This window comes from Vidua chalybeata, chromosome 18 (genome assembly GCF_026979565.1).
Source record: "Vidua chalybeata isolate OUT-0048 chromosome 18, bVidCha1 merged haplotype, whole genome shotgun sequence".
In the NCBI taxonomy this organism is placed as follows: Eukaryota; Metazoa; Chordata; class Aves; order Passeriformes; family Viduidae; genus Vidua; species Vidua chalybeata.
The window spans coordinates 9357080-9383086 of NC_071547.1; the positions used below are offsets into that span (position 1 = coordinate 9357080).

At 42.9% G+C, this 26007-nt stretch overlaps 1 protein-coding gene across 6 annotated transcripts in view; it reads right to left on the reverse strand.

Moving 5' to 3' along the window:
• SFI1 (SFI1 centrin binding protein) overlaps window positions 1-25947 on the reverse strand; it is a 30217-nt gene extending 4270 nt beyond the window's left edge. The window contains exons 1-30 of one of the 6 annotated variants that reach the window (XM_053959021.1): window positions 25891-25947; window positions 25136-25260; window positions 21271-21492; window positions 20141-20212; window positions 18366-18473; window positions 18114-18208; window positions 16459-16576; window positions 15676-15778; window positions 14632-14788; window positions 13696-13857; window positions 13199-13269; window positions 12374-12466; window positions 11916-12013; window positions 11561-11642; window positions 10464-10642; window positions 10158-10233; window positions 9296-9391; window positions 8791-8867; window positions 8039-8141; window positions 7474-7570; window positions 6682-6842; window positions 6214-6288; window positions 5854-5928; window positions 5299-5475; window positions 4356-4489; window positions 3365-3460; window positions 2932-3184; window positions 2120-2267; window positions 1225-1345; window positions 417-519 (exon numbers count right to left, since the gene is read on the reverse strand). In XM_053959021.1, coding sequence (XP_053814996.1) covers window positions 417-519; window positions 1225-1345; window positions 2120-2267; window positions 2932-3184; window positions 3365-3460; window positions 4356-4489; window positions 5299-5475; window positions 5854-5928; window positions 6214-6288; window positions 6682-6842; window positions 7474-7570; window positions 8039-8141; window positions 8791-8867; window positions 9296-9391; window positions 10158-10233; window positions 10464-10642; window positions 11561-11642; window positions 11916-12013; window positions 12374-12466; window positions 13199-13269; window positions 13696-13857; window positions 14632-14788; window positions 15676-15778; window positions 16459-16576; window positions 18114-18208; window positions 18366-18473; window positions 20141-20212; window positions 21271-21437 — 3297 coding nt within the window. In that variant the 5' untranslated portion in view covers window positions 21438-21492; window positions 25136-25260; window positions 25891-25947. Of the gene's footprint in view, window positions 1-416; window positions 520-1224; window positions 1346-2119; window positions 2268-2931; window positions 3185-3364; window positions 3461-4146; window positions 4262-4355; window positions 4490-5298; window positions 5476-5853; window positions 5929-6213; window positions 6289-6681; window positions 6843-7473; window positions 7571-8038; window positions 8142-8790; window positions 8868-9295; window positions 9392-10157; window positions 10234-10463; window positions 10643-11560; window positions 11643-11915; window positions 12014-12373; window positions 12467-13198; window positions 13270-13695; window positions 13858-14631; window positions 14789-15675; window positions 15779-16458; window positions 16577-18113; window positions 18209-18365; window positions 18474-20140; window positions 20213-21270; window positions 21493-23366; window positions 23588-24208; window positions 24431-25135; window positions 25261-25885 lie in introns of those variants that run through there. The other 5 variants (XM_053959022.1, XM_053959019.1, XM_053959020.1 and 2 more) reach the window with 5 other exon arrangements.
• Between the last annotated feature and the right edge of the window lie 60 nt (window positions 25948-26007).

The following is a 26007-nucleotide window of genomic DNA, read 5'->3' on the forward strand; positions in this document are numbered from 1 at the left end:
GGCAGATTGTGTCACTCAGGAACAGCTCAGGACTGGCTGGAGTCAGAGGTACCAGAACCCACACCTGGCTGTGTGAACCTGGGGCCTGAAAGCAGTGCAGGTCCAGTCTGCACACAGGGAATTGTCTCGAGAAATTGCAGAAAAATTTTGAGATTGAGTCTATGAAAGCTTGATCCATAGCTTAGAAATAGCCTCATAAAGGTCTACTGGAGCAGGAGTTACATTTCTGAACAAACAGGAAGAGGCATCCACACAGCCTGCTCTGCTCCTCAGCCTATTTCTGACTACAAATTTCCCTTGGCATTTTCCTAACAGCTTGCTACATAATTCCTCACAGCTACCATCAGCCTTTAGGTTAAGTGCATGGCACAGTGATAATCACTTCAGTAGCTTCAATTTAAATGCTGTATACGCACCTGACCCAATTCTTCCTGAACTCCTTGCACACCATCTTGGGCTCCTCGTTGCATGCTCATTTCCAGCCACTGCTGCAGAATCTCTGCCTGCTGCTGACAGCACCTGATAAAATGGATTAGAAGGATTCTTATCCCAATTAAGAGCTCAACAGTCTAAGCCAACTTAGACTTGCAATTGATACTTGCAATAAGACCCATTTTTTTGTCTCAAACCAGTCAATGGTTAAAATCTTTTTGAAAAGGTTAAAAAAAAACCCCAAAATCCAAAAGATGCTGGAAAGCAGAGGAATCTGAAAATTGTCATCTCCACTTCCTGCTTCTAGTCCCTGACTTCTTCCTTTCCTGACAGCTAAATCCCCCCCAAGCCCCATTTCTTTTGAGCATTTTTGTTTTCTTGTTCTAGTAGAGTGGTTACCAAATACCAGCCATATTTAATTTTTAATTGAAAGCTGGAAAAGCTCAGTCCTCACTCCTCTTGATAAAATAACTAAAAGCTAAATTACTAAACTAAAGCTCTGCCCAATTCATTTGTACTGTCTCCTGATTACACCCAGTGATACCTCTGACATGCTTCTGCAAGAGCTGCCAAAGGTATAATTAAACCACTTGGCTGACTACAGAAGTAGTTATGCACATACTCTCCTTCACCTGGAGTGAACTTGAAAGGAGAAAATAGAAATCTCTAGAACTTTTCTCTGTTTCATTCACAGTTCTACTGTGAACAGACTGATTATTTCTAGGGTAGAAATAACAGAAAAAGTGCAACAGAGTGGACAACATGAAGAAAGGCTGGCTAAAGGTGCATTACTTGAGTTCCTGCTTCCTGCTGTAGTAATACTGCATCTGCTGCCGGATATGCTGGAGTTCAACTTCCACCTTTCTCTCCAACATCATTTCTTCTCTGGAACTGTGTTCCTTTTCCCCTTCATCTGAATGGAAGATATAGGGCACAAGCAATGGAGGTAGAACAGACATCCACTCTTTTTTCTTATCAAAAAAACAGAAAATATTTTTAATGACAGGAAAAAAGGAACCATCCCAACTGCTTTTCATGTGTCTGGTTACCCTGTGACATGTACCTGTTCACCCCAAAGATCAGGTACAGTGAGAGGGCAGGAGTTCTGACAACAGAACAAGCTCTTGAAGACTCAGTCTGAACACATAAAAGATACAAAATGCTCTGGTGGATGGTTCAGTACTACAGATACTGTTTTGGCCTGTTCAGGATTTAGTCTTTCACATTTAGTCCAGAAATAATTAAGTACAGTAGTCCTGCAGAACAAATGTCATGCTCTGATGTCATTTAAAACAGCACAATGGGAGGTGCTTAGACACCATCTGTCCCCTTTACAGCCATACTGTAAGTACAGGGAAATCTCAGAGAGCTCACTGGATGAACTTCCCTCCTGAATCAAGTTCTGTTGTACATGTCAACACCCCAGCACCTGAGCACATTCTTGCTAAAAGAATGTTCAAGCAGTTCCCATCCTTCAATGCCTAGAGCAGGGCTTTAGCCCCTAGACTCAGCAGAATCCATACAACTGCAGTTACCTTCCCAGAAAGGAGTACTGCTACCCTTTACCTCCTGATGCTGGCACACAAGATTGCCCTGTCTCACATACTTTTTGTGGCAGTGACTTACAGTCTCATGCAGATTAGAGAGGAGGATGAGCAACTGCTGCAGTTTGGATCTGAGGATGTACCTGCAGTCTGGTGACTCCCTTTTCCCACCAACTCTTCAGGTGACAGCAAATGTGGCTGCAAATTTGGTGGCAACTTCTTCTCCACGGAATTCTGTTGAGAGTCTTGGGAATGGGCTCCTTTGTGACCATTCACAGGCTGACTTCCTCTCTAGAAGGTCAGAATGATATTGGGGTTTTTCTCAAAGGGTTTTCTTAACTAAGCCCTACAAGTAGGATGTGCTTGACCTACTTAGTCCTACTCCCACTCAGACAACTCCTTTAGGTGCTGAGCCCCTCTCGTAAAATCCCACAGAAACAGCACAGCTTAAAATATGGGCTCTTTGATTTCTAGCATGGAGATATTTCACCAAGATTAAAACTTCCCATTCTGTGTGGAATAAGAAGCTCAAAAAGCAAGCACCTACTTGCAGGTTAACTGAATTTCAACTTTTTGAAGCTCTCAGACACACCCGCTGCTCCTGAGTTTCTCTTAAATCCCTGCAATCTGGACAGCAAACTGTAACTGCTCTGAACTCCAAAGAGGCAGCACCCTCACATCACTTGCTAGGAAAAGATCTGGCTAAGAAGACAACCAGGAAAAAGGCATGAAATACAGAACACCACATGTGGATTTCTTCAGACTAGAGGTAAACAGTTCTTGGGCATTCAGAGGCAGTTCACTTGGTCAGCTTTAAAGATGACAGCTAGAACAAGTGAAAATCAGCTCAACCAGGGCAGTTCAGAAGAACCACAAGAAAACATAGCAGTAAGCAACAGGCCTGCTGGCAGCAGCCCAGTACACACACTAACTGTTCCTTCAACAATACACTCACCTCTTCTGAGCCAGCTTTCATGTGGGACATGAAAGATGCAGGACACCACAGCTCTGGCCCCTGCCCAGCTCGGTGCATGTCCTGTGTCCACGGTGGGAGAGAAGCACAAGTGAGAGAAGGATGGGGATGAGCAGCATTGTCCATCTGAGATAGACATTTACAGGCACTTTCTTCCACATGAGGTGTCAGCATTAAATTCCCAGTCTGTGCAGGACATTTATTCATAGATGTTTGCTGAAAGGGCACCTCTGACCTGTACAGGAAGAAGGATAAGGTCACTATACATTGCCACCTGTTGGCCTTGTCCTTTGAAGTCAGTGCAAAAAAGGGGAGACTCCTGTCATTCCCTTGGATACAGCTCTCTAATTAGCTACTCTACTATGCCCACTGTAAGTCACCCTCTTTTCTTTACTTCTAAAATTAGATTTTCTACCTAGTAAAAGGAGGTCCCAGCAGTTCCTTGCTTTCTAGAGATTCCAGAGGGAAGTCAGGCTTCCATGGTGGTAACCTGGCTCGTTGAATGGCATTTCTGGAAAGAAAAACAGAACAAAGACATGATTATTGTAAATTGGCATCAGCTGGCATTGCAGCTAAAGAAACAGTCCTGTTTCATCATTCATCCCTGCTCTGCAACATTCTCCTTGCATGCAATCCTGATTCTTAAAGATTAAATGTCAACCTGTATTAATGTGAGAATCTAGTTCACCATGTAAATGGTGGCACCAACACAAAGAATGGTGGAATTAATACAGCTGAACAGGACAGAAACTCTTCTTTTGGCAGCATATACTTGCTTAAAGCAATGTGAAGTTACAATCTTATTTCCTGTCCTGCACTGAGAAGATTCATAGACAATTCTTCCTTGCAACTGCCCCATGATCAATAGGATTTTTTTAAGGAATAGGGAAAAGGGAAAAGAAAGGGGCAAGAAGAAACTTCAGCTTCTGTACACCAGGATCTTGATGATTATCATTTTATCACATGACTTCAGTGCAAAAAAGACAAGAGCTCCAGTGACACTGAGTCACTTGGGCAAGATAAGCTCTCCCAATGGCCCAATCCCATCAAAGGTATCTTTCAATGTTTCTCTGTATAACTGTTCCTATGACAAGTGGCCAATGCTCCACAAATTCAGTTCTGCCTTGAGAAACACAAAGTGGAAGGTCTATAGCTGAGCTGGTTCTACCTGTCACTGGCAAGTACAGTCACAAATACCTTCACTGTGTGTGGGCTGATGCTTGAATTACACAGCAGCTCTTGTATAACTGTACCACCAGCCACATGATGCAGAGTCAGAGTTAAGGACGGAACTAAGTCATCAATGAGAAAACTTGGAAACACAAAAATGAGACAGATAGATTACATATGTGCAAAGTTACTTATATGCCAGAAAAATGGGGGAGAGACTGGAAATTTACACTCACAGGCCACGCAGAACTGAGCCCCCCTCAGCAGGGTGAAGTGGTAGATGTCTGCATTTTGAAGGCCACGGCTCTTCCTCTGATGAATGTCCTCTTGTCTCAGGACTAACATCAGGCTTTTTAAATGTCACTTGCTTCTTCAGAGGTGGCAAAAAAGAAAAAGACTTATTTAATTTCTGGAAGAGAGCCTCTGCTTCCGCAGCATGGCACAACAATACACTGACTGGTGAAGACTGCAGGCTGCCTGCCAACACAAAGAATAGCAGAGCATCTGATGGCTGAGAGCAGGAAGCACCATGGAGAAGGAACCAAGATGTCTGATGCCTCCAAACCATACCAGCTCTCTAAACTAAATCAAGACGTCCACCGTGGTAACATCTGGATGAGGAGAATTAACTGGGTACTTCTGCACTAAGGCAAGCTGCACATTAGCAAATGGAACAACTGGTATCCTGAAAACCTGGAAAAGAGCTGGGAATGCTGCCCAGAAGCAGGAAGAGAGCAGTCAATACAGGCATCCTTTTCACACACAGGGCTGGGTTGATACTCAAAGGCAGAGGTGACACAAGCCCACATATGAAGGTATAAGCAGTGCTAAAGCTAAGACAAGATCAGATGTAGTCTCTAATGCTTCATTCTAGCACAGAATTTAGAGACCTAACCCACATGCAAAGGTTTCAATCAGGAGTATTGTCTATGGCAGAAATTGGCCAGTTTTAAAATAGTTTCATTAAGAAAGGTTCCCAATGAGTCTGAAGCCCTCTAGTTTCATCTGAATTAAATGCTTTGAACCAGAGATAGAAGTGTATGTAGGATCTAAACAATAGTTGGGATGTGGAGCTCCATGATACATACATGCACATACACACAAACACACATCCCACACACAGAGCAGAGACCAGAGCAGCCCAGTTCTGGATATATATCTGAGCAATCTCTCTTTCACCTCCAGCTGGGGCTGGGTATGGAGCTGTCCCTGCAGCTGTTTGATGCCAGCAGTGTTTCTCAAGGCACGGGTTACACCCTCTCTCAAAGGAGTTGTGTGATGAACTCCTGTGACCTTTTCAATGCCATTTTTCTTCTTCTGCTGCCCCTTGGCAAAACTGAGCCAAGCATCAAATACCTACAAGAGGAACAATGAGAGCTGTGAGTATTACACAGACAGGTTCCAGGCCAGGAACTCATGAACTCCCCCTGCAGACAGCAACACTCTCCCTTCCACTGGATAGGAATAGGCAGAGCTACAGCAACAGCAGGACACTGCCACAGTGACAAAGGGACAGAGATTTAAGTCAGCTGAGGCCAGATGGGGAAAAATGTGCATATTTTAAAATTAGCTAAGAAATTTTAGGAAGTTTTCCAGCATCCCAAAATAACATACAGCACCCCAAAGAAGAAAGGAAACAGACATTCAGTGTGCACTCTGCTGACTGCAGTCAAATCTGCACAGGATCTGCACATCAAACTCACTTGCCTGCCCCTGCCCTGCACAGCCCCTTACCTTTCTCTGCACTGAAAGGGACCAGTGCCACAATGCTTGCACTGTCTTCTGCTTTTCCCATTGCTGCTGCAACAGCTATTAGGGAAAAAAAAATGCAGAGCAACCAGGTTAGGAGTTCACATACTCAATACCAGGAACACCAGCCAAAGCACCAAGCAAAGAGGAAGTGATGGTAGAGCCAGAGCAGAAACACCCTCAGTTCACCCAGTCTATAGAAAGGTGTCTCTTGTGCTAGCTGAATGAAAAAATCCTGAAAATGTTTAAATAAAGTTTTCTTGGTCCTTGTGTAAACAGAAGATGAAGGAGAAGGGAGAATGACTAGCAAGAAGCTAGGTGTCTACCCAGGGAAAAATTCCTTACCCGAGTTTTCCAGCAAGAGAAGGAAGCAGAGCAAAGTCTACGAGTCATTAGTTCATCTCCCCTTCTCTGCAGCAGCTGCAAGGCAACCAAAACAGTGAGTCACTTACAGACAAACCCCATTTATCTAGCCAAATGCTACTGGAACAGCTAGCAAACAGCCTTCATCACCCTCCCTTTGCTCTGGTGAGGCCACCCTCAATACCCAAGTGCCCTACAATGTAACCCCATGTGCAGACATCTACGAGCCCAGCAGGGATTTCATTCACAGTAAGCTCAGGTTGTCTTGTTAAGTCTGTTACTTCTATCAGTTTCTTCAGGCAGGACACAGCCATGCTCCTTCCTCCTCAATACACAAAGCTGTCATGCTCCTTCTCAGCCCAGACTGCCATTCCCTCCACCAGGGAGCACAGTGTGTTCCTCCACACCTGTAACTTCCCACAGACTGGGAAGTTTGCTGATCCTTCTCACCTTTTTGCCAAGACACTGCTGATGATAATTTTTCCATTTCACCAGGTACTTCTGGAGCAGGTGCTGCTGGTGGTGCTGTGCTGCCCTGTGGTGCTGAGCCTTCAGCATCAGAGACTCCCTCATTAATTCCTTCCAGTGCAAAAACAGGCTCTGTAAATGCACTGTTAGGGGAAAAGGGAGACTGTTAATCTCAGAGTATCAAGTGATCAGCTACTCTTCCCGACTGTTTCAGCAATACTCAACTTGGACAACACTCAGCACTGACGGTATTCAGTACAGGAAGAACTGTGAAACACTTCATGTAACACACAGGGAGCTTGCAAGTCTCCCCTGCTGCCACTGGCATTCTTTACAACCTTTAGGAAAGCCCTCTGTGCTTCAGAGTCTTCGTGTCAAGAATGTACCATGGTACCATGAAAATGCTTGCAGAATTTGAGGGTCTTTCAGTAAGAATTACTAGAGAAAGACTGAAGCAGTAATTGATAACACTACTTGCATTGCCCTCAAAACAGATGTCTGAGGTTCTCAAAATTAGTAATGGAAAATTCCTTTGAGGAAGGAAGTGTTACCATCCATTATATGGTAAAAAGAACAAACAGAGAAACAAAAGTAACACAAGCAGCATTCAGCAGATCACTGGAGTCCCAATTCACTCTCCATTCTGTGGAGACATCCTTTGTAAGCCAAGAGACCATTCAGTCACTTCATCTGTACAGATGACACAACACACTGCTTGTGGTTCATTCACAGACAATGAGGACTTTTGAGAGTTCAACATCTACACCAGCTCACCTAAATCCAAATGTTTTCTGGCCTCCACCACAGCTGTCACCTTCAGATGGCGGTGACAGGCTTGTAGCCAGGCAGCGTCTCTCCACTGCAGCAGCACCTAAGGATGCAATGCAAACAGGAGATGGGACACAGACTGGCACTGCAATGGAAGGGGACACAATGTACTCCCCCATCGCTGGTAACATAACCATTTCCACCTCATTTTTCACATAAGGCTCAGCAGACAGAATTTCCTACAAATTAAATGCAGAAGTATTTCAGAGGGTCCCCTTGGCATTTTTCAAGGCATTCTTCTCTTTCATCCATCCCCTCCCCACCCCACCTCTCCAATACTACTGTATCATGCTACTGGCATTTTATTCCTTCTAAGGAATGAGAAAAAGGAAAAGAAAAAGCCATGAGCTCACAGAGACACCTGTAAAAATAGAATGAGACTCCCACTTTGCAGATCTCTCTTAGTAGTGGCTCTTAGATTTAAGTTTTTGGTCCTTCTTATTGTATTATCTGACCCCTGCCTGAACCAGCACCTGTACTGAGACCTTGGCACCTGCTGTACAGATCCTACCTTTGACAGGATTGCTCTCCTGTAGTGCTCATCTGCCCGTGTAGTTGCCTCAGATTCATGTATAAGAGCAAGAGCATTTTCTCTCCACGTACACAGCACCTGTCTGAAGGCAAAAATACACGCAAAAGTTAAAACCAAACCCATTAAGAATGATTCTCACTTGTTCATTTAGCACTTTCCTACTCACAAGGGAACCAAAACCAGATGCATCTATAAACTCAGTCATGCAAATCAACTTCTGCCCCTTCAGGTCTCTGCTGAAGAGAAGGCAGTGCAAAACAGAACAGTCTGAAATCCAGCAGCTTCAGCTGAGCCAATCAGGCTCTCCAAGTGATTCAGGCTGTATAGCGTTAAAATAAATAAGGTAACTAAATAACTACAAACAGTGCAATGTGATAATATCTTTAATCACTCTCCTCACTGTAATGCAAGAGAGGCTCTGCATCTTCCAGGCTGCTTTAATATCACAAAAGATGTAGTTAATACCATAATGATGCAGTTTGATGTCTGATGACTCTTGGAGGACTAAACAGAGATTTAAAAAATAATCAAGAAAAACAAATAGCAAACAGGAAGAGGTTGATTTCTTTTACCTAGATGATCTGCATGCAAAGAAACAGCAATGCATGGCAGAGTCCACTCCCAGCACCAAACATTCAGAAAGTTACAAAAGAAGTTCATGGCAGTGAAAGAAAGTAATGAATTTGACTGCAGTGCAGTCACTTCTCTCATGCTCCTAGGAAGAGGCTCACCGCAGCAGCAGTTGAGTGTGCTGTTTCTCCTTCTCAGCTACTTGATACAGAATGCACTGTATATTTTGTTGGTAAATCTGGGGAAAAAAATAGTATTGAGAGGTAAATTTACCTCAACTGTTAACACCTGTGAGGAGAGGAAACATCTAGAAACTCTTACTAGCATCTAACTCTTACTAACTTATAAGTAGCCCTGGCAGTAAAATACAGGGGGAAAAATAAAGCCACTGAAATAAAATGCTGCTTTGCTGTAGCAAGCAGTCACTACACAATAGTTAATGCTAGCTGTGATATACTATTCACCAGTGCTACAATATTACCTTGGTTCTTCTGTTCCAAAAAGCAATGCCAGAGCTCATACAGCCCTACATACAAGAGCCTCCATTCTAGCTTGCACATGTGATGTGTATGTGTCTCCAGTGAAGCAGCGTGAGAGCTCTTCAGCTCTCACTGAAACACTACAGCACATACAGACAAGTGCCTCAAAAAGGCTGTTCCATCCTACCTTCCAAGCTGCCAAGGTCTTGCCCAGCAACACATGTTGATAGTGCAGATCTGCTTGCACCAGCTTCCTCCATTTCTCACGCTGATGTCCCACATACTAGAAGGAGAAAATGGAAAAAAACCCCAAAAGATACATACACATGAAGAAGGGAAAATAAGTAATGGCAGAGACAGGCGGGAAAAGGAGCATTTCCATTCTCTGGAGAATCAATCCTTCACCTTGCTGTAACAGCTTTTCATTCAAACTGATGCTGCACTCTGCTCTGTCCCCAAAATGCCTAGTTGAGGTGCTTTTTTTCCCTGCCCTTTGCAGGAATTCTCTTGAAGACCGATGTAAACCACTCAAGTTAACAGGTCTGCATCAACACAGCAGCTCCAACTATAAAATTCTCAGCGATTTTTAAGACATGAGGCAAGGTACATCTGGTCCTTCATATCATGGTAAGGAAAAGGGACTCACCATGAAAGTATTCTGTGACAGTGTTTATGACAACCTGTAACACAAATACAGGTCATACACAAAGGCCTGGCTGCAAACTTCTAACTTGAATTTTGAGAAAGAAACACCCAGTAGTGGGTAGGGAAAATTTCATCACACTAACTCTGATTACATTCCCAGGTACATCTAAACCATATTCCTATTCCTACCATATCTAGATACATGAACAAAAAGAATTCCCCCTTCTCCCTACACAGTTCCTGTTCCACCCACACCAAACTGGTTTTATCCACATGAAAAGGGAGGAGAGCTTAGGAATGACTAGTGTTTAAAATAAACAATTTAACTTCTAGCCATATGGGTACAAGCAATTCAAACACAACAGGAAGACTTCACGCTCTTCCCCATTTGCTAACTCTCTCACCTCTCTCCACTTGTTCCAAGTCTGCTGTAGACACTTTGAACAGTGAAATCTTAATGCTTCTGTCTCCTTGAGCCTCCTATAAGAAAAATAATTATTTGTCCTACAATGCAATCCACGTTACTGGGCACTTCTAGCATAGACATGAGTCCACATTTGTTATTTTCAGTAATTCATTTGCTGAAGACAACTTAGTAGACTCCAAAGCACTAAAAGGAGCGATCACCATTGTGAATTAAATGCTGTTTGTCCAAAGCAGGCTGCCACAGGGCCAATCCACATCATTCTCTGTTTCAAAATAAATCTTACTCTGTTTCTCTCTCCTGAGTCTTTTGTTTCCACAGACAGAAGGCCTTTAGCAGCAGCTGCTTTCTGTAGTGATCTCCTGCACGAACCAAGCCCTCCTGCTCCTCCAAACGTGCAGCTGCTCTTCTGTGCCAGCAGGACCAGCAGCAGCGCAAGAGCTGCCTTTCGAAATGGAGGACAGCCTGAGATGGAGGGAAGGTGGCAATGAATGCACAGCACAGGCAGCTACAAACAACAGGAAACATCTTCTTAAAGATGACATGCACAGAACTGTCCAATGTTTGTTTTTCTGAGGCTGAACAGCAAAGCCCCTTTGTGGTGAGGCTATGTAACCTGCTCTGCAGGTACCTGTGTGCATGTGGGTGGAGGAGCTGTTACCAAAAAACAGCAAGCCAAAGAGAGGAAAAACACAAGCTGATAAATAGCATGTGAAGGACTCCTAAGAACTGATAAGTTCCAGAAACCAGTCCTGTTGAATGTACAAGAACTGATAATCTCCCTCCACCAAGGGTGAGCCATATCTGCACAAAGACACCCACATGTGCTACTGTCAACTTGGAGTTCTGTAAGAGACCACATAAAGGCCATAGTGGCTGCTACATGTAAAGACTCCAGGACTATATATATATATATATATATATATATATATATGCACAACACCCCCCCCTCTTAAAAAATGAAGAGCCCTGTAAAGAACTTTACAGACACCTACCTAGAAGCAGCTAATTTCTCAGTACAACCACTTCTTAAATGACTGGGGTTGGCCATTTAGTATTATTATTATTTCAACAAAGTAACTATGAGACTGTGTGTGAGAGAGAGAGAGCACACACACATTTACAGGGTGAGGGAATAAGTGAATGAACTATGTAAATGGAAATCCTCTAATATTAACTTGTTTCTATTATTAACAAACTACTTAACTTAAAAAAGGTGATCAGTAAATACTGGTTGTAATCCCTTTCCCCTGACTTGATCCCTCACCAGGGAAAAGAGAATTTACAGCAACCAAGTCCACCTCATGCTAACTCATATTCACAGACAGTGACTATGAAATCATCCCCTCTATTTCCTAAGCAAGGTACAAGAGTTACATTTACCCTCTTCTCTCCCATTCGATATCCTTGCAGCTTGCAGACCTTCAGCAGCCATGTGTCAAATACCTGTCTCATCAACACCCTCCTGTCAAGCAAAAAGGGAGAATGTCAGCACACAGGAGACAATTCCTTCAGAAAACATACTGGTCTTATGAATGTCAGCTGACTAAATGAATCTCAATCTCCCTCTTACATTCCAGAGAGATGCAGGAGATATAAATTGTTCATTACTCACAGAAAATGTCAGAGCAGTTGCCATCAAGTCATGCCCCCAAAGGTATTACCATACTTAAGAAGAGAACCAAAAGCCCACAGATTCTGCATTTATACAAGTCTGTATTAATATTTCTCTGCATACCTGTAATGGGCATGAGCCACTGATGTTAAGGCCTGATGCTGTTCTTCCTCCTTCTCTTCCAAACGGGACTTCCAACGGTTCCAGTACTTCTGCAGCACCTGAAATAATATAAGAAAGACACAAAACCCCCCAAAGATATCCAGCGAGGAGAAGAAAGCAAAGAAATAAATTATTAAAGTCCTAATGAAACTGCATACTGCAATGGTTGTCTCCTGCACTGCTTCATATATGAAACTTTATAGAACTCCTACAAGTTTTTCTGATTAAAAAAAAATCCACTATAAACACAGGGAAACTAATCACTAAACATATATAAGAGTGGCAGTTGACTCACACAGATTTTCTGTGGCTATTGGTATTTAAGAACAAAGTCACTGCTGTAATAAAAAAGTACTTTGTAGATGACAGTGGAAGTCAAGCTCAAGACAAACTGACACAAGAACCAAAGTCAAACTCACTGTATCTTGATGCTGACAGGATGACAGATTTGTTCTCATTTGCTGAAGACGAGTGTCCAGGACATTCTGCCGAAGACCCTTCAGGCCAAGTTCCTGTAACCACAAGAAATAAACACAACTTTAATTTGTAATCCAAATCAGGCAATTTAGAACTGATCTACAATCCTAGAATCCCTTGAGTGGGGGCAGAACATGGTAAATAGCAATATGAGAGCATCCTACTTCAAATCACTAATCATCCTACTCTTATAATCACTAATGTTTTCACTTCATGATCCAAACCAGTTTATTGGTGTTCTTTTAATGACCAGTACTGATCCAACCTTGAAAATAGTTCACTTCCAAAAAGCTGGAGCCTTGCTTGTGCTCACCTTTCAGATAGCCTTCAGGGATTTATTTTTTCTTTAAAAAAACCCTAAAACCTAAACAAAACCCCAAAACACTCAACTACTTGCACATGCAGCAAATCATCTTTGGCCTCATGTGAAAAGTAGCATGCACACATTACTGCAGAGAAAAAAAATAATTCTTGTAATAAACAGCATAAGAAAAAAAAAAATCAAGGGGAAAAGGCAATCCCATGGTGGAATACCAGCAAGCAGGTAACACAACACCCTCAAGATCAATCTACTTCACCAGTTTCCCAAATGGATGAATAGCTGTTCTGGAGATCAGCAGTTTCCCCATTTGGATTCAGCTGACAGATTCCAGAATAGTTGAAATTTAGAAACCTGGTGTATCTCCCACTTAACACCTGCTCAGCACTGTCAGTGTTAGAGGGACACTCCACAGCCCCTCCCACCCGGCACATAACAGTGCTCTTACCAACAGGTGACACTTGTAATGCTTTTCAGCCAGCTCACACTGCTGAGCCTCTTCCACACACAGCACAACATCTGTCACTGAGTTAAAGTATGTTTTACACAGAACAACCTTCTCCCACAGAGGGGCACTACATCTCCATCTAAATTTGCTTCAACGTTTCAATGTCCAGCACTGTTATCTACAGAAGTTTTGACTACAGACAAACTTTTAGATTTTGTTGGCTTATCATGTTTCTGATTCACTCTAAGTGAATCCATAAATTATCTTAACAACCATAAATTACCTTCTGCAGGCTCTAATATACTCTTATACAGCTGCCAACATACTGTAATTACAACAGTTTAATGAATTGTTAGTATGGCATTACACACACATAATGACAACATGTTCGTTGTGACTCGTGCTACTGCACAATGTTCCTGCTTATTAACTCGATCTTCCCCCTGCAGGAATGCTTCTAAGGAGTCTTTGCAAGGGACTAAACACAGATTGGATACAATGCTTCCAGTGTGCAAAGACTCTCCATAGAGCAATCCTCGTTGCTTGTTTTTCCAGGTCACTTCTGTGATCACGCATTCTTCTCCTGCACTTCCATGACAGCTGCCAATCAGAGAAGCACCTCCGGAGCGTCCTGCTTCGGTGAAACTCTTGGGCCAGCTCTGGAAGACAAACACAAATCACTTATGGCTTGTTCTGTCCTAGGCTCATTCATATCAGCTGAGATCCTGGCATCTGAGCCACTGGCTCACAAGTGACTGGAGCTCTAACACTGAAAAATGGTTACAAGAATTCACATTAACGCTCAGCTACAGATCATATTCTTCCTACTGATCACAAAAGCAGTTTTAAAGCAGTAACCTACTGTACTGACTTAAAAGAGGGAAGTTAGGACAATGTATTACTTGTGCAACATACTCAAACTTGCTTACATTTCAGCACACTCGTATTACTAGTTCCTACACATACAAGCTAGATTCTTTTCCACTGCAACCAATCAAAAAGCAATTCATACAAATATCTGAACTCATTCCTGTTCAAGGGAAGAAACAAAGGAACTGGTGTAATAATCTTTACCATCCTACAGGAGTTGTGATTTGACTGATTATGAAGAAAGCCCACAGACTGACTGATCAAAGTCTTCAATACATCCTTCTCATAGATATCTCAGTCAAAATCCAAGAGACAATATGCAAGTTTTCATCAAGGGAATTGTAAAGCATTTTCTTTTAAATCCCGTGGAAAGAAGGAGATCTTCCTGACAGTTCAGCATATGACCTAAGCCAGCCAGGTCTGTCAGTGTACAGCCCAAGCTGCATCTCATGACCTGGGTGGGCAGAGACATTGTAGTGTCTCCAAGAACAGAAAAAACCATCACCATGCCCTCAGCAAAGGGGCTGAGCCCTGTTGTGTCCCAACTCACCATTTTCACTCACCATTCTGGCGTTTCTTTACTCTGTGGAGGTTCAGGTATCCCAGCCATGCTCCCATGCATCTCCTCAATTCCCAGTGCTGATGGTGAGTTACTGCCCTGGTGTCCTTTTGCTTCTCATTCTGGGTGTGTAAATACAGCTCTCGCCACTGCAACCAAGCCTGAAGGAACAATTAAGGGGCAAGGGCAATAAGGGGAAAAAACAGACAAGATTAGGGAAGTAGAACAAAGAGAAGGAGAGGAAGAACACACACACAATAAGAAATTCCATGTAAGTTCTAAAGGTGAAAGACATGGGCAATGAGGTTCCCCCCCAAAAAAAGGGGAAAAAACCAAACAACACCCAAACAAACACCAAAAGAATTTCAGCATAGAAAACGTCAAATATTTTTTCACTCTTTTAAATACTTTCCCACTTCTTCCCATTAAAAATACTTTTCTTTTGCCAACAGGCTTTCTTTCAGATTATTTTCATATAAAAGGGAATCACATCATGAGATACTATAAGACTTCCCAAGCCACAAGTTTCTTTCCTTAGCAGAATACTGCTCTAAACCAGTATTGTTGCATCTTACAGTGCAGGTCAAATTAAATACCATCCCTTCTTTTTAATGAAATGGACAAAAAGCCACAGTTTCAGTGAAAGAAAAAAAAGAAACCCATGCTGTTTTCACTTCAGCTAAGATCAACCATCTGGACAACACTCTCAGTCACCAGATTTAGTTTTAAGTAGTCCTCCAAGAAGAAAGAAGTTGGACTTGATGCACCTTGAACTCTGAGAGGTTTGGTGCTGTAACCACTTCCCTGGGGAGCCTGTTCTAGGGACTGACCGCCCTCTCAGGAAGATCCTTTTCCTAATGTCCAGTCTGAACTTGCCCTGACACAGCTTCATTCCATTTCCCCATGTCCTGATAAGATATTCCATCATAAGTACTGCAATTTTCAAAGTAAATTAGTACAAGGCCTAATTTTTATTCATCTCCAACATTTTCACATGTGTGCAACTTGAACATTACAAATGGCAGTAGCTGAAGCTCCTGAGACTTACTCGAAATTGCAGGCTCTGGGCCCAATGCTGCAAAGCCAAAATATTCATTTTATGTCCAGAGCATTTCTGGTAGTATTGTCTTCTCCACACTGCCCATGAAATGCTGCCAAAACAATGTTACAGACAAGTTCAAACACAGGTGCCATATTTTGGTGCAAGAAATCACTTTCATCTGACTGGAAAAAGGTATGAACAACAATCTTTTCAAAGAATCATCAAATGGTTTGGGTTGGAAGGGACTTTAAAGATCGTCTTGTTTCAATCCCCTGCCATGTGCAGAGACATTTTCCATTTCCCGCATTGCTCCAAGTCCCATGCAAACTGACCTTGAACACTTCCAGGGATGAGGCATCAACATCATCTCTGGGTAATCTCCAGGTTTCAGTGCCTCCCCACCCTCAGAGTAAAGAATTTCTTCCTAATATTCAATCTAAATCTACCCTCTTTCAACTTAAAGCCATTTCCCTTTGTACTCTCACTGCATGCCCTTGCAAAGGCAAGCCTTCCTGCAGGCTCCCATTAGGCATTGGCAAGCTGCTATATAACATCTTAAATTCACAGTCTGTGGATGTGCCAGAAGAACTCACACATCCCAGAAAGCAACAGATTTCTTAAAAAAAAAAAAAAAAAACAAAACAAAAATAAAAACCAAAAAACCAAACACTGAACAAAGTCATGATGTGACTTTTTATCTTCTATCTTTTAGGAAAAGATAACATAACACAGATAACAGCCATGGCCTTATGGCCAGCACCTCTCTGCCTGTTTGTGTTCCATCCTTACCGCAAACAGCTTCTTCTCCTGAACGCCAGTGCCACAGACTGCATCCCATGTTTTGTCCTTTGAACATCAACATAGACCAGCCAGTGCTGCCAGGTCCTGAGCAGAGTTTGCCTCTTTGCTGTGCATGACAAAGAACGGCAGCAGCTTAAGTTCTGGAATCTGGCACATCTTAACCACTCCATCACAGCTCGCCCCCGACTCCCGTGTCCTCAACCTGCAGGGACACCTTGTGGAAAAGCCTGAAATGACAGCGACCCTCCCTCTGCTCGAGGGCGTCACAGTGAGAAGTCTCGGAATCGCTGACAGCACCGTCCATGCCGCTTGTTCAGAGCAGCGTGAATTATCGGACAATGGCCGATAATCGCTTTGTCTTCAGTGCTTACAGGGGAAATAACTGTAGAACATTAGTCAGCGTAACGACTGTACTGGGTAAGAATTAGAGGATTCTCTTTGGTTTGTTAAAAAAAAAAAAGTGTATCAGGTTCATCAGTTACTTTTCAAGAGTTATTCTCTCCTACAACCAGAGAAATGAACCAGAAACAAATCAACTTTATTTAGCAGGCTGGTCATACAGCTAAAAACAGAAGTGGTGTCACAAATTCCAGTTTACCACTTAGTGCAGTACACTGCATATTCTCCTCACAGCAGGTTGGCCTGTCAGAACTGACACTACTAAATAAAAACTGTCATTGATTCTATGCCACTTTATACACACACATAAAGGAACCCCAGACTTTTCCTTTTTAGGATTTCCTTGTGAATCAAGCATTAACCTACCTTGAAACAGGTCACCTTTTTCTATTTTTGACCAAATAACACACAGCTTCTGCTGTAAATACTCTGGCCTCACTCAGTAAGAAAGAAGTCTGGACAGCCTGTCAGTTTGTGTCCAAACGTGCCAGTCTCTAGGACATTCTGAGGCTAGGTTCATGTGCAAAGAGAGCAGTTAACTTATTCTGCAAATCAGCAGAGAACAAAACCTCAGTATCATCCTTAAACAAAATTATACTGAAATGATGACACTGATGATACTGAAATGAAAGGTTTCATAAACCTCCCTTCAGTAAAACATATTCCCTGAACCCAAGAAAGTTGCTACCAGTACAGACAGCTCCAAGTCAAATCCCTTGCAGAGCAAAGAACCTACACAGTAAGACAAAGGGCACTTCAAAAGTTTGGGCTTCTTTCAATTGCAAGACACAAGCTAGAAGGAACAGCCAATAGATATAAAATAAGTGCTGTTAAAAGCACAGAGAATTATTATCTAATGTCTATAGCAACAGCTGACAGAGAATTCCAGTAAAACATTAGATCAAAAAAACATCTACTTGAAAACATATTCTGATTAAGTAAAAAAAAAAAAAAACAACAAAAAAAAAAACCCAACCAAACAAAAAACCAACCAAAAGTCAAGTTACCCACTCAAAAACAACCAGAGCAGATGGAGAGGCTCTTAAGCTTATCCACTGGCACCCCTAAATAACTATATGGGAACACCCTATAACAGAACCCCCCTGCCATCTGCTCCTGCAAGCACTGCACTACCATGGGGTGGGGGAGCTCAGGGTACAAACATGCACAGGTTAAAAATTCCCACTGGAAACTCCCATCTCACTATGTCCCCAAATACTGGTAATTAGCATCACTTCACTTACCATAAGACTCTGCAACATAGTATTTGCTCCTCTTTCCTTGCTGTTGGCATACATAGGCTCTCCAAGCCTTGAATATCAAATTAAGGAGTAAATTCCTGAAGAATGAAAGTGCCATTCAGTAAAATATTAAAATAAGCAATGAAAAGATTGCTCTTGGCCTAGATGTCCCATGGATGGAACTTGCTCACTGGTACTAAAAGCTCCTTCAGAAAATTTCTCATACACACCCTAAAGGGAAGTAATTTCACTAACCTGTAATGGTTATCTGCTCTGAGGCTGAGCTTCCTTTCTCTGCAAAGTGTCCACTGCTCCTTCCACTCTCCAAAAGTTTTCTGAAGAATCTTCTGATCATAAAAACATCTAAACAGTTGAAAGATTTGGACAGAAGAAATGTCATACAGATTTCCAGAGTGACCACAAATCAGTTTTAATTAATATTACACCACTTCTTCTCCAGGCTTGCCTGATTAGCCTAACATCTAATTGCATTTAAAACCACTACCCTAGTGTGACACTTTATTCGAAGACTCTGTGAAGTACTGCAAGAAGGAATCACTCTACTGACTGTAAATATTTCACATAAAGACAAGGAATAAAAGACAGATGTTGTTAACTTGTCAAACATCAGAGTATCAGTTGACTTTAGACCTACTCACATCTTTTGTCCTCAGTTCTGTGTTTTACTCTAACAATCAGAACAGTAGATAACAATATATGTATTTTCCTTTCTAATCTTGTTCTTTGCTATTTTAACACAAAATATTTTTAATATATAAATAAATACAAAAGCTACAACAGATTTTATAATGATTTGATGTTTTTATCATGTAATAACAGCAGAATTAGGCCCAGAACACCTAGAGGTCTCTCAGTGAAACATATCAATCCTCCCACAAGCTGCAATTCACAGCCACCTACCCCAAGCCAAGCTGCTAAGTCATTCCAAGCACTCATGCAGAAAAGGAAAAAAGAAAAGAGCTATATGTTATCTTTTTGGATTTGATGCATTAACAGTTTTGCACATGCATTAACAGGTATTAGAAATTAAAACTACAGAGAATTGGGGACTTTTAATTCTAGAAAGGCAATTCATTATTGCTTGTGCTCCTTGCTGGTCTTTATAAAATCTGTTTCCCCTAAAAAATAAATTCATCATTGTGCTGAATTGACAGACAGCCAAAGTAGTGCCAACTCAGTAGATGGGACAAGAGGAATTCTGAGGTTCACAGGACAACTTCCGTTTACCGACAAAGCCAGGAACAGAAGATATTTGATACAGAAAAGCGAAACTGAATGAGTAAGGACCTGATCTTACTCCAAATGCAAGTCTTCCCACTGGAAACTGCTTCGGTTCCCAAGGGTGTGGTCAAGCAAGAATGAACATGCAAATTAATGCAAAACAAGAAATGAATATCAAAGCATGGGGTTTCAGTAGCTCACAGAACACTGACAGCAGAAAGGAATTACCTGCCACAGGTATTTCCAAGTCAGACAGATAACAAACACACACATACATACATTAAGAACAACAGTGCAAACACTAATATATTAACTGAATTTCATATTAAGAGTTGGACTCAATGATCCATGTGGGTCCTTTCCAACTCAGAATAGTCTGTGAAATCTCTGTCATCATAACTTTGGGAAACAGTTACATTTAAAGCAGATATCCCAATCACATCCCATCATTTATGTGCACATACTGGTCAACTTTATCAAAACACAATTCCTATTAATTTGGTTAATAGAAGTTTAACCATGATTATTAAAAACAAACAAAAAAGCAAGAGCAAGAAAGGTACCCAAAGAAAATGTTCAAGTGATCTCAAAATACATAAAAATATTTTCTTGGCAGCCAGTACTCTCTTAGCCCAGTGGTTTACCATTAAACCATATTAAAAAAAAAAAAAAAAACCAACCAAAACAAAACAAAGAAAACCCCTAAAACAAAACAAACAAACAAAACCCCCAACAAACAAACAACAAACAAAAAAACCTCCACCTCTGAGTTCTGTAATTTTATCTACCTGGCTTTGGAAGGGAGAACTTGTCCAAATGTCATTTTTGCCCACAGATAGAAAAACTTCCTTGCTAGGTATCTGGAATACAAGGAAAGATTAGTTGCCTTTGTACTCCTCTTCTCTACTCCTGCAAACTCACAGGCAGTAGTGAAAATAGGAATTTTTATTCTAGTTTCAGTAATAAAAGTAAGGGTCTGGTTTTCAGAGATCAATGCATATATGAAATATTTAGACCCTGAAATTAGTACCTGCATCAGAGCAATTCATAAAGCATAAAGAGGCCCAAGCATCATTGCAAAACTTGAATTGGGATGTACTTCTTTAGGAATGCTGGGTAGCCAAAATGCCTTCCAAGCAGCCCTCTTCCACCCAGTGATACTACTGAGCAGGGTGCTGGCTGGCTGGGAGCCCTTTCTGAGGCTTCAATGTGGTAACATCACTGTTTCCCCCAAGTCAACCAGCTGAGTCCAGAATACTTGAGCCAATCTATTGTCTGGCCCTTCCTGAAGCCAGCAAATCTTCCTTCTTCCCACCTCCCCTCAGCAGTTCCACATCTCCACAAGCTTTTCCCAACACCAGCTCAGCTCACTAATGTGTTACTGTGACACTATCACCCTTCCCCTCTTTTTTCCCAATGGATTTCAGAGTTAGCTGGCACATGGAGGGCCCAATAAGCACCAAAGGCTTCACAAGGTGATGAGTTAAAGCACACAGCTAGGAAGGGGGGCCTCACTCTTTCAGTAGGTCTGAGCTGCTCCATCATCTCCAGCTGCTCAAAAAATGATGGGTTTTTAATCTCTACGCAATTACAGCCCACCTTTGTCAAGATTCTTTCAACAAACAAAAGAAGCAAATAAAAAACACTGGAGGAGGGCAAGAAGAAATCATTACACCTGGCAGTATATCAAACAATGTTGTTAAATAGCCATTTTTAAATTTACCTTTGAAAGTAAAAAATATGTGAAATCTGATTGTCAATCCTCATCCTCAAGTTACCATAAGGCATCTTCAGAACTGTCTGCCACAGCCATGAACTAAAACTTGTGCTGTAACTTGCACTGGTATTACTAAACCCAGACATTTTCAGGTCAGATCCCCTGCTCCATTTAGTGAAAAATATGTTTTGTACTTATCACCTGCTTTGGAATTCTTTTAACATTCTTCTTTGACTCTGGGCATATCCATCTTGACCTGGCTTGTCAGGACCTCTGTCCTGAAATTCATGTGTTGCAGACTGGGGAGCAACAGATTGTTCAGCTGCATGGACTTGATGCTCAGGTGGTGGCTGGCTTTCATGCATCATCAGGGATTTTGAACTCAAAAGGAAAGCAGAAATATTTTGTGGAAAACTGTATTACCTGCAAAGAAGTGGCTTTATTTCAATAGCTTGGTCAGTAACAAAGGTATCTAATCAAACACAGAACATGACAGCTACAAAATGCTAAAACATTTCTTGTTTCTTTATCAGGTGTTTTTCAGTATCAGGAATTTTAAACTTTCCCCAACATAACCAGGAAGATACATTTCAGTGCAATCATGGCACAGACAACTCTTTCCTACTCTAAAGTTGAAATGAGAAATCACTGAAATGCATTTGTGTGCACACAGGGTGTCTTGATTGACAAGCTCTGACTGTGGTTTTCTGCCTTTTAGTCTCAAACGTATCAAAGTATTCTGCCTACTGCTGATAAATTCTCTTGAGCTCTAGTGAACTGAAGTGAGATTTCCATTTTAACATAAAATGCTCTTTTACAAGCTCTTTCCTAGTGTTGTTCATATTTTAACTGTTTCTCCTTAAAACAAAACAACTGAAAATCTCTTCCTGTTTTTACATATTCATCATTGAAAAACAAAATTAGACATATTTTTCTATCACACAGTTTACTTTCACGTGTAGTTCTAATCTGAAAAATAACAAGTGTGTTTTTATGAATTCTAAATATTTTTTTTTGGTAATTTTCTGAAAACAAGGATAAAAAAACCCCTATGCAGATAAAACTTGCTGCACCGGTTCCATTGAAGCTTCTTTCCCAAAACAAATGCTGCCACCACCCTGAAAATTTGCACATTGGAAACACAAACACATTCTTGAGTTCCAGAAGAGGCAACAGAAGAGGATAATCTGAAATCTCACCCTAATGATCTCCTGAACTGAACTAGAGAAAACATGGCTGCAGCCAGAAAAAAAAAAAAAAAAAGTTGTTTTCACAAAGTGACTGGAACAATGCAAGTTTCAAAAGTTCAACTGAATAACCACTGTTAACAACAAATCACTGGGAGGAAATACAGTATTTTTGGTTTGTTCCAGCAAGCTGCAAAGAGTTAAAAATAAAAGTTAATGGAAAAAAACAAGACCTGTACTTTGTGTGAGAAATTCTTGTTATATAACATATTATCTGAATGTTTTCTGAAAGTGGTAGGCCTTGTCCAGCAGACAAAAGAATTCTGTTCACATAAAGATGTGCAGTTAAGGCAACCCTAAGCACGTTTGAAGAGGAGTTTCAGGCACTTTAAAACTGGTGCAAAACAGTTTTCAGCACAAGTTTTTGTACATACCTATCAGGCCCAACTCCCTTTGAAACTATTTCATCTGCCCCAAAGATAAACCTGGCCTGACTATATGCAATGACCTTACACAAAGGAACTGAAAAAGCAAACCTGGGTAAAACATGCAGAAGTTTTGTATGAAAGCCTAAGGTGTAAGAGCATCTAATAATTTTCCAATATATGTACTTTTATTCCTCTATTTGGAACACTGTTATGTGCTGCATATATTTAATGATTACAGCCTATGTCCACCAAAATTTATTGCAAGTGACCATGAAAAATAAGAGTCAAATGATCATTTCTCCCTTTTAAAGTCAGAAAACAAAAGCATGGGAAGAATAAGAGAACTAACATGGAGTAAATCTGTGGCTGGACCGACAGCTGTGTCCAAATACCTTAGGTTCCAGTGTCTCAAGCTCAAGAACATCAGTTTTATAAGTAAATGTTATGATAATGTAAACCCACATAAAAGTTGTGTTTCACGATCAGTTTGGGGGTTAGGTGTTCATAGTTTTTTTACTGTGTTTTTAAGAAGAACATTTTCTGGCTAACAAAGTTCCACAGAGACTAATAAGCCTTTCTGTGAGAATAAGTCAACTTTCTTCTGTTCCATGGAAATCTTAAGATGTCATAAAATAAATTACAGCTGAGGTCTTTAACATAGCAGCTTCTTATTACTGCTTACCTGCTCCTGAATTTCTCCATTTCACTGTGGTTCCAAGCCTACAGAGAGTACAAATGCACTCTCTGCTCTGCAATGTTGTTTATTATCTTTGGACAAAGCATCAATTGGTGCCTGTTACTTGTGATGAATCCATCACATGGATCTATGCTAAATGCAGTCTGTATCATAAAAATGACATGACTTCCACTCAGACTTATGCTGCACTCAAACAGCATAATACAACTCCAGATATTTAACATGAAAATCCTCTGCGTGTCTCACTTAGCAACACTGTGCTGGCTTAATGTAATGGTAATAAAGTTATAACCATTTGAATCCTACGGCAGCAATTCTGCCCACCTAAACAAAAGGGTGCTAGAAAGGTGCTGTAAAAAGTAAACTACTCCAAGTTATGTGCCTCTACTTAAAAATAAATTAATAACTAAGGGTGACACCATCAGCAGCTGATTCGTTTTCATTGCTGGCTGGGTTTTTTTTTTTTTTAACAGTATGTTCCTCTCCTTCACAAGCACTTAGAAATGAAGAAAACAATGAGTTCCATCTAGCTCCAGTGAGAACTTCTCCATGCATGGAACCCTGTGACTTCCAAAGGTCTTGGGAAGAGTCTGATTCTGTGGAAACATCTGGAATTATGGCCAGGCATCTCCTTTTAAGTGTGAGATCCAAAATGGATTTTTCTATAAGCATTAGTTATGGTGTGATAGAACCCCCCCCCACCAAAAAAAAAGCCAACAAAACCCACCCCCTCCCCCCTCCCAAAAAAAACAACCAACCAACCAAAAAAAAAACTAACAAACACCGAAACCAAACAAAAGCAGCTTAAAAACCAAACAAAACCCTACAAGATTCTTTTGGAGTTTTACTGCACGAGATTCCTTTCAGCAGCTATCTGTACCCTGAACGCTTTCTGTGTTTGTGGACAAACACTGGAGACCCGCACGACGCCGCTCCACCACCCCGCCGTGAGGGACTGCGGCAGCCGCCCCCGCCCCGCTGAGGGCCGCCACAGACCCCGGGACCGGCGGATACGGCACCGGCAAACGAGACGGGCGGAAAGCAGCGGGGAAATCCACAGCAAACGGGAGAGAAGCGGAGCGAAGGGCCAGCAGCGCCTGAGGCAGCAGCGCCTGAGGCGGCCCCGCCATGAGGGGCGCGCGCTCCCCGCCCCGCCCAGCCCCTGAGCGGGGCGCCCCCGTGCGGCGGGGCGGGCGGGCGGACAGCGCCCCCGTGCGGCGGGGCGGGGCCGAGCCCCGCTGTGACCGGGATTTACCGAGCACAGGCACGGACCGCGCAGGGAGAGGGAACGGCCGTGGCAGGGAGCTGTTGCTGCACTTGGGAAAAAACTGCGTTCTGCCACTTCTGTGCCACTGGACATTTCTGCTGTGAGCATCAAGTTACAGGCACCTGTGGCAGATGTGCCTTTGGGAGCCAAAAAACCTGTTTTAGCTCAAAACAGCGACGTGCACAAAGGTGACAGTGAAACACAACGTAGTTCAGGCCTTCTCAAAGCCTACAGCATCTCATAATAACCACTCGGCTCGAGGCTGGTGGCCCACTGGTTGCTATGGAGTCTCCCTGTGTATTTGTTTGGAAAGCGCTTGTTGGCTTCAGAAGACTTGGCAATAGTTACACTGCTGTCTCATTAATAATGCAGCACTTTGTCACGAAAAAAAACAAGAAATTTATTTCTCATATATTTCTCTCGTTCCACAGGTAACCAGATTTTAATTCTAGTATTCAACTTCATTAGAGATCAGGGAAGAGAATACCTTATTTACCAGATCCTACACGAAATTCGTTGTTCCTACACAGACCTCGCTGCCCAAGGTGTTTGGAAACTCTGTGGCCCCGCTGGGTTCCTGTGGCAGAATGAATGCAAGTGCCGGGGACAGAGCTGTGGACAAACGGAGCAGGCGATCTGGCTCAGTAAATTCCTCAAACTGATGTTGAAAACAATGTCTGCTCCTTATTAGCAAAAACTGAAAGACTTTTCCGGTGCCTCCGAATAAGCTGCTCCGCTCACTGCACCAACCCAGTCCAGCTATCCCACACGGGAATGCCAGACTCCAACCTGACAGGAGCCCGGGGCGGGTTGAGAACACCGGGACGCTGCGCTCACACTGCGGGGCTGGGCAGCGGCGCGGGCTCGGCCGGACCGGCCCTGTCACCCGCGGGAGCCGGGCCGCGCACGGCGGGACGCGAAGGCGCTCCCGGGCAGCCCCCCGAGCCCAGTGAGCACGGCGAACACGCGGGGCGAGGGGAGCGCCCGCCGAGCGCCCTCCCAGCCCATCTCAGCCGCGATCGCCCCGCCGCTTCCCGCCCTTCTCTGACCCCGCGCTGCCCCCGAGGCAAGCCGGGGACGCGGACACGGCGTCAGTCGCGGGACAGGGACCGGCCGATCCCGCCGCCACCCCGCATATGGCGCGCACCGCATCCCGCCGGCGGCCGCCTCCCCCGCAGGGCTGCCCGCCCAGACTGCCTGCAGGCCCTCGCCGAGCCCCGCGCATCTCCTCACCCACCGCACCGTTCGCAGGGTGAGACGCCGGCTCCGCGGGCGGCCGGCGGCGGGGACACAGGGCGGGAGCGCGGCCCGGCCGCCGCCAGCGCCTCCCGCCGCCCATTCGCGGGCAGGCGGCAGGCG